Source organism: Chaetura pelagica, unplaced genomic scaffold, assembly GCF_000747805.2.
Source record: "Chaetura pelagica isolate M959 unplaced genomic scaffold, ChaPel_1.0 scaffold438, whole genome shotgun sequence".
Classification (NCBI taxonomy): domain Eukaryota; kingdom Metazoa; phylum Chordata; class Aves; order Apodiformes; family Apodidae; genus Chaetura; species Chaetura pelagica.
The window spans coordinates 58,342-66,576 of NW_009954113.1; the positions used below are offsets into that span (position 1 = coordinate 58,342).

The 8,235-nt window shown below is 37.5% G+C and overlaps 2 protein-coding genes across 2 annotated transcripts in view; both read right to left on the reverse strand.

Moving 5' to 3' along the window:
- LOC104393113 (chromosome unknown open reading frame, human C16orf91) overlaps positions 1-113 on the reverse strand; it is a 687-nt gene extending 574 nt beyond the window's left edge. The window contains exon 1 of the mRNA XM_010002578.1: positions 42-113. Within this exon, the coding sequence (XP_010000880.1) occupies positions 42-113 (72 nt within the window). The remainder of the gene's footprint in view (positions 1-41) is intronic.
- Positions 114-921: 808 nt separating this feature from the next.
- Positions 922-8,235, reverse strand: part of GNPTG (N-acetylglucosamine-1-phosphate transferase, gamma subunit) — an 8,774-nt gene continuing 1,460 nt past the window's right edge. Inside the window, exons 2-9 of the mRNA XM_010002558.1 lie at positions 7,494-7,548; positions 7,309-7,392; positions 6,179-6,272; positions 4,571-4,685; positions 3,964-4,046; positions 3,686-3,814; positions 2,211-2,292; positions 922-1,119 (exon numbers count right to left, since the gene is read on the reverse strand). Of these exons, the coding sequence (XP_010000860.1) occupies positions 995-1,119; positions 2,211-2,292; positions 3,686-3,814; positions 3,964-4,046; positions 4,571-4,685; positions 6,179-6,229 (585 nt within the window). The 5' untranslated portion in view covers positions 6,230-6,272; positions 7,309-7,392; positions 7,494-7,548 and the 3' untranslated portion in view covers positions 922-994. The remainder of the gene's footprint in view (positions 1,120-2,210; positions 2,293-3,685; positions 3,815-3,963; positions 4,047-4,570; positions 4,686-6,178; positions 6,273-7,308; positions 7,393-7,493; positions 7,549-8,235) is intronic.

Genomic DNA, 8,235 nt, shown 5'->3' on the forward strand with positions numbered 1-8,235 from the left:
CACCGGCCCGTCCGATCGGGAGCAGCCTCCGCGTCCCGCACCGCTTCCCAGAGCTGACGGGGCGGAACGCGGCGCTGGGAGGCCCTGCTGCCGGTCTGCGCAGAAAGCGGCATGAAAGTGCAGTAACGTGTTCTTAACATTGCACTTCCGTGCGGCTTCCAGCAGTGCGAGCCCGAGCCATCTGGGAGACAACGGACGCGCCTCTGCGATTAACGTGAAAGAGCCGAGACCAGACCCGAGAGCGGAGCCCCGGGCCGGCTGCCCCCCCCGCTGCCCCCCCCGGGCCGGCTCCGGGTCACGGGACGGGGCTTTGAGCGGCCTCAGCAGGCGGGAGGTGTCCCTGCCCACGCAGGTGATGGCTACAGAATGTTCTTTATTAGATGTAATCAAAATAGATTAAGATAGAATTAAGCTTAATAGATACTTACTGGAATTATAAATTTATATAATAATTTTCTGACTTTGCTGAATGCTAGGTTGCTGGCTATTTTATTGTATATTTAGCAGAAAGATACTGAAATGAAATTAGCTTTGTGAAACAACGTGCTTTGTGAAATCCACATTCTTGGGTAAATGATTGGCTACGAAACAATCAGTCAGCAACACAGGTACATCCTGTGGATCTAGATGATGTTTAAGGTCCCTTCCAACCCAAACCATTCTATAGTTCTATGACTGGTCTTGAACTATGTTGTATTTACACCACTAGTTACCATGCTTGATGAAAGAAAATAAAAAAGCTGGGACTGGAGTCCAGAATCTGCAAACCCATGTCCAATACCAGCCTTAGCCAAGAAGTTTTACAAATGTTCTCAGAAACAATCCAACTGTTCCCAGTAATGGTGAGCCCTTGCTCCATTATGTTCCCTTTGCTTTAGGATAGAAATTCAGAAAGTCAAGAATACTTGCAGAATGTAGCTTATCTTAGTGCCACGATACACGTTCAACTTGCTGGACGTTCTGTATGAACTCGCTGTTTACCTCCCAAGTCTCTTCATACAGTGTCATTCCAAACTCCTGCATCGCCATGCAGGTGCTCATCATCCTTTGACTCGGTAAGAACACTTGTCACTGCAGTCGCCAATTTGTGACTTACATGTTCAACACTAGTATTTTCAGCTGTAATATTTAGTTTAAGACACCAGTTATTTCTGCTTTTCAACACCAAAACATCTTTGTCATGTAATTCACTAAATAGTTCTGAAATAAGCCATCTAGAGTAAGCTGTGAATTCTGCTTTTGATTTTACAGTTCTAATCTGCAATAATTACATGAACTAGAAAAGGCAAAAATACTGTGCAAGTTACATAGTAGATAAACACACAGATAAAATGTTTTAGAAAATTTCTAATACAAGTTTTCCCTAGAAAAGAAATTCAACACTTTACAAAGAAACAGAGCAGAAAGTTTCTCAAAACAAACAAAAAATTAAGTACGTCACTAATTTTAAGCTTCATTAGCTCAAAGGTTCATTGGTCTCTCAAGGTGCCAATTCTGAACATAAAAGGTGTCAATGTGTGTTCAGGAAAGTTACATCCTCCTTAGACAAATAGTTCATGTAATAATGGGCACAATGGACTGGAGGGAATTGTGGGGTGAGGGTGACAGACAAAACCAAACAGAACAAAACCAAACCAAAGTAAAAATCCCCAACATGAACAACAAAACCAAAAAACAACTTGTCTGGAATTAATCCAGATAAGCCCTGCTTCTTCAGAGCAGCACCAAACAGTCTTTCCTTCTAAAAACTACATGTGATATGGTACAGAACTAACAGAAATCAAAGACAGGGAAAAAAAGAAGTGACAAATGATAAAAACAACTCAAACAGATGAAGACAACACTTCTAGTGACCACAAGGCCCTGTGGTTGACTATGCAAAAGTGGAGTTATTTAAAAGATGCTTATGAGCTACAAATGCTATAACACTGATTTTCATTGGTACTGGAGGCAAACTTCGGTTACAACAGCAGCTGCCAAAATTTTTCTGTAAAGCTAAAAGTTCAAGTCATCAACATATTTTTGAGGGGCAAAATAAGCCCTCTTGTGCAGGAATCAAGGCCTTATTAAGTACTTATTAAAAGCTTCGTCTACTGAGTTTTACATCCATATATAACAGATAATTCATTTCTTGCTGTAACTGAAGCCAATGATTTGGTATTCACATTCTGAATAGAAATAATGAAAAAGAAGGATACCAAAAAACTCACCAGAATTTCCTTGGTATGCAATACCATGCTGACTTAATAAATCTTTAAGTTTTTTTACTTCTTCAGAAAGTTGCTTGTATTCCTAAGAAAGAAAACACATTTAAACTGGCTTTCCCACTCTCCAAAAGCATACATAAAACAGGAGCTTATAAAAAACAATGGGTTTGTGCATGGCAGAGATAGTTTTTTGGTTATGGGATCTTAAACTGCTTATTCCAAGAACAAGGTGTAAGTTTTACAGAAGCAGATGTTTCTAGGTTGCCAAAACAGAAGCCAGCTTTTTCCAAGCCTGAGTGTTGAAATTAGGAGTGCCTTCTGTAACTATTTGGGTCTACCCTCTAACTAGCATTTTATCATAGCACAAAACTGCATTAACAACTTGGCTACAGGAGCAGCTTTATTTCATTTTATATCATAATGCTACAGTCTGAAAATTTGTCACCTCCTCAACTCTTGACTTAGTAACTTCAGGTTCTCACTTGCAGTAGTTTATGTTAACTTAGAGCCAGTACTTTTGATACACAAGCCATGAATCTCAGATCCCAAAGAAGCCCCTTTTTTTTTTAATTGTGGTTTGGTTTCTACAGGAATCAAGAACAAAATCCTATTTAAGATCCTGCAGTTGCCAAAACAGCCAGTTCATGTCAATTAAGCCCTAATGAAGTACAAGGTATAAAACACTGTACTGTTATCTACTGAAAAAACAAAAAAGGTGAATATTCCAGCTCCAAACAGTACCACATCAAAATTGTGATCTTTATATAAGTATATTCAGCTTAACCACAGGTGATTTGGTTATATTCAGGAATTACTATGTGGTGTTTTGTCTGTGCTACTTTTTCAAATAAAATGGCAACAGCAGCTTCTCCTCTGCATTATCATGAATTAATTCCCTTCCATGCTCTCTTTGATGTTCAGCTTGGTCTCTTTTAGTCTGAACACACCTTCTACCTCTATTTTCCCCATTTCAATTCTGTTGCAGAAGGGACTGTTCCCACACATTAAAGTCCTGCAGAAATGGACACAGTATAGATTATTCTGCATTTTGCTTGTGTAACAGCCAACACATTATGACACAACTCTGGGTAATTATCCATGGGGAGAAGTGTCAACATTCCCACAGCTGGTTACACATTTATTTTCACCAGTAATTCCTTCCTATTTCCAGACTGGTATTCCCCAGAAAGAGCACTCATCAGATATTCATAACCCAAGCCCCTACACTAATTCCTACATACCCTCCTGTCTTCTTATTGGGCATTCAGTTGTGCTAGATTGGTTTTGACTTTAAAGCTAGGATAAAGATGGCAAATCATTCTGTACGCAGACTGTTACACATTGAACCAGAAAAGATAATCCCATGGACAGATTTCAGATGAGTCCAAAGAGTATTTGCATAATGCTATCACACTTATGCTGTCATACAGGAAAAAGGTGGCAATTTAATCCCACATTTTAAATATTACACTCTGTACCTTACTGCACTTCTCCACTGTTTCAAATTCCAGACCTGTTTTCTTGTTCTGCTTCTCAACTTCCATTTCTTCTGTTGCTTTTAGAAGCCCTGCTTCCTCAAAAATCTCTTTCAGGATTTTCTTGTATCCCTGAAAAATGTTTACAAAAGACAACAGATCAATCTACCCAACTCTGGAGAATAAACTGATCCATTCCAAAAAGAGAAACTGCAGACACAGGTTTCGCTATTTGATAGTAATTGTTCTTCAGCAAGTAGAGTTGAAAGACATTACTAAACCTGGTCGGTTATTAGTTCATCATACAGAAGCTGCTCTGCTTCATCCCACTTCCTTTGCAGTGCTTCAGTCAGAGTTGGATAAACTGAAAAATCAAACCATGGAAGTCAAACCACGTGAAAAACAGCAGCACTGTTCTGCAATAAATGCTCCTCCAGTGGCATGCAAATATCTAGTATCTTCCGCCTTTAAGAGTTGGGGTTAAACTTAAATTCCACTCCATGCATCTAGAATTTCTGGAGAATGCCACCAACCAACATTTTTTCTCTTATTTCCAGCTAGAAGTTGTTATATGTCTTTGCTGACTGTAATTCTGCTTGCTTCCCTTTTGTAATGCAAGTAAATGTGCAGATACAACAGCACTGATTCCTATGACCAGTTCAAGGAAAAAGCAGAATATCACTCACATGGTCTGCACGTGCAATCACAATTTATTTGGGAAATACGTATGTGCTATAATGATTGGGATTTAAAATATACTTTGTATTATATGTTACATTTAGTACTCATTTATATCAAGTTAAAAACTAGAAAAACCTAAACATGTGCACTCTGAGGTTGGCATAATATGCCAGCTACTCCATACACAAATTATTTTCTAAATCTTACCTAGAAGAGCGTGGGGATGACACACAAGAGGAGTCTCAAATGTCAGAGAGTAAACACAAGTAGTTGGCTCAGACACATAAGCCAATTTGTTGCTCTTTCCACAAACAAGACGAACCTAAACATCAGTGAAAGCCAAGATGAGCAAAACACCTCCACATTAAACAGGACGAGCACTGATGATCAACTTGCTGTCTTCAAATGCTATCAGATGTACATACTGTACATACTGTCATGTCAAATCTTCAAGTGCAAGAACATCTTCAAATCATTTTATCAAATGTGAAAATTGCTTCCTCTAATGAAAAATTATCCCCTCGGCTACCATTCATTATTCCTTGGACTCCCAAGCACTGCATTTGCACAGAAGAGTGAGTAAAAAGAAGAATGAATAGGACACCCTTTAGAACCTCATCTGACACAAGCATAATTAACAAACTTTATTTCTGATCAATGTACTAAATAAAGAGAACAATAAACATCTATGTTGTAGAAACCTGTTTTCATCTCTAAACTTGCAGCACCAGCATTTTCTATCTGTTCAAAACTAAATGCCAATGAAAGCCTGAACCTCAGTATCAAAAGTCACACAAAAACAGTAGTTCTTTCTGCAGCTCCTTATGGGAGAAAAATATGTTAACAAGGCACTTTCATTACAGTACAGAATATTTTCACCTTGGCCAAGATATTTTGCCCTTTATCCCACCTTCACATGATTATGTATTATTCCAACTATATATCCCTCTCTCTTAAGAATTGTATTGTCATCCATCATTGTAATAGCTAAGCATCTTCAACACAAAAGGCATCCGGTTGTGAACTATGTGGTTATCTTTAACTCTTCTTCAAGAATAATGATCTACATCACCAGAAGTGTGAGGTTTAATTCATTCTATCTGTAAAAGACACTGAAATGGGAGGTAGAAAAAATTAATGAATAAAAGGGTAAAGCACGTATGCAAATAGTGTGCTACATATTGGGCATGTCTCAGACACCCTTCCCTACCTTTCTAGTTCAATAGTTACTTGGCACAAGCTGAATGTGAAAAGGAACATTTTAACCACTCAACAAAATAAGAATTTTTAATGTTCTTTAAAATGTACTCATACCAGCATCTGGTTTTCTTGAATTGGTTCCTCTGCCATTCCAGTGTATTTGATTCCTTCCTTAATTCTCCCTGCATGCCCTCTGCTCTTGAACACCTTCCTTTTTGCTAACTGCCTAATTCTTTTCTCCCCTTTTTCCTGGGTGTTCTTAACATAATAGGCTTGCATCTTGAATTCAGTAAATAGCTCTTTTTCTTTATTTTTCCTGACAAAAATTACAAAGCACAGTATGTTTCCACAATAGTGATAATGCCAGAATATTCCACACTATCAAGGAAAAATGAGTGAAGAGTAACCAATAACAATACATAATTTATTCAACACTTATCTTGATTTTGGCTTTTCTCCTCCATCCATTCACCTAACTGCTACAGGAACCCATCTTTATGTTTTATATCACATCTTAAATGATGACTTCTTCAAGGTAGGAATGCTTCAGCCCATAGAGTGACATGTGTGCAGAGAGTCATGCTGTCTGAATTAGCATAGTCTAGGCTATCATACCTTTGTCTGTCTGCTCTTAGTTTCACACGAGTCTCCTTCCCTCATCCACATTCCAACAAACGTGTTGTTGTCAATTTCCCACTCATGCCAAATTCTGGAAAAACAGGACATAATTTTATTTTAAGTTACTAGGAAGAGAAAGGTGAACTGTCAGGAAGAAAAACAGGAATACCTTTACATCATGTTCAATTTAACGGTATATACTTTATTTTTGTTGCCTTAGTGTTTTCATTTCTTACACCTGAAACTTTATAAACAGTGTAGTTTGTGGTTATATAGGCCATATCAACATTCTTTTGAGAGCACAGTTCTGGATCAGCTTTCAGTCTGGAAACCACTGGCACTTATAAATCTGTGTTTAAATCCAATAAAATATATCTTACAGATTGATCTTACAATCAATGCCATTATGCTAAGTTGTCTGTGCAACTGAGATTATTTGCAGGATTTTTAGTGCTGGTGAGAGCACCTACAAAAACTAGTCTCTATTTCTGCTAGCCCGAAGGCAAATGATACTTTCATTGTCTTCATGTAGCCTTTTCCTCTCATACTGGCTCACTAATTATTGTGCACATAGGAAGGAAAAAAAAAAGACATCTATATATAAAATATTCATAAAGGCAGTAATTTTAAAGTAGTGCTTTGATGTATAATTAAATTGATTTTAGGTAGGTCTTATGATTTGGATATTCTGGGGTCTTTGAATACTTTGGGATACTTTTTTGGGTCTATACTAAGTATTTTTTTAACTTTATTAAATATGTTTTACACATTAGGCATAAAGCACTAATTTCACTTTGTGAGGTGATATTCAACTCAAAAAGAAAACAGTTAACAGACATGAAATCTTTGTCAATATAAGCTCTAGTAATACATTATTGCATTTCTAATATGTACCTATCACACCTGCAGGTGCCACTGGTTATTAATCAGCCTCCAGCTAAAATAGGAGGTTAGTATTTCTCAACACAAACCCACAGATTTTTCAAGACAGACCATTGTTATGCATAATGCCTTGCAAACTACAATGACCTATGCTGACCAATAAGAGAAACTTAATTTAAACTGCCTCCTTTTTGACAATCTATAAAATGGTCTGCTAACAACGCGGGTAAAACTTCAAGCCTCACCCTAAAATCCCACTGTAGGCATTCCATCGAAAAGTCTGCTCGTGCTGAGTGACATTATGGAAAGGACAAAACTCATACTTGTACCTTAAAAGAAAAAAAAAAAAAAGGGACATTTCAGACTGAAATAAAAAACTAGTTAGTTCCTAGCAAACATATATCATCAAATATCCAAATCCATTACTCACGTGGATTCCACAAAACTGAAACACTTGCCAGCAAGTCTAAACAGATGTGCAGGGCCTAAAAACATTGCAAAATGACACCAAAGAAGAATAATGTTTTAGTTAAATTTAAGCAAATTACTGTGGTGATGAAATTACAAGGATCGTATGACAAATATAGTTTTCTGCTATACATAAGGAAAAATATATATAAACCTCTTTCTACAATACAACAAGAAACCTGCATACAAACAAATCTTTGGAGCCCAGATCCATAAAAGGAATCATGAGTGATCTTGCTCAACTCTAACATTGAAATCAGTAGAACTCTCGCTTGGCAGCTGTCTGTCCCCAGAACTATCAAGTTTATACTACTAAAGTATATTTGCTCACAGTAGCAAGAATGCAGCATATTTAAGTTTAACTGATATTCTCAAATATTACAGATATTCCTTTTGACAATTTGCCTTCATAGTCTGATCCAGTTAGTGTTCAACAACATAAACCTTTTACTGTCAGACAGGTCAGCAGTTACAATCTGACCCTGTAGAATTGACCAATCTGGAATCCAAGACAGGTAACTTGCCATTCAAAAATGAGCCAAAACTTCTCAACTATGTGCTACGGGGGTATTCCAGCATCTTTTCTTTAAGGTAGTTTTGCATGGAATGGTATTTGTGAGGAAAGGAGATTTCAAAGTAAAAGAGATTACAAAGCAAATAAGCCAAAACTGCACCCTGGATTCTACTTCCCCCCTGCCAGGAAT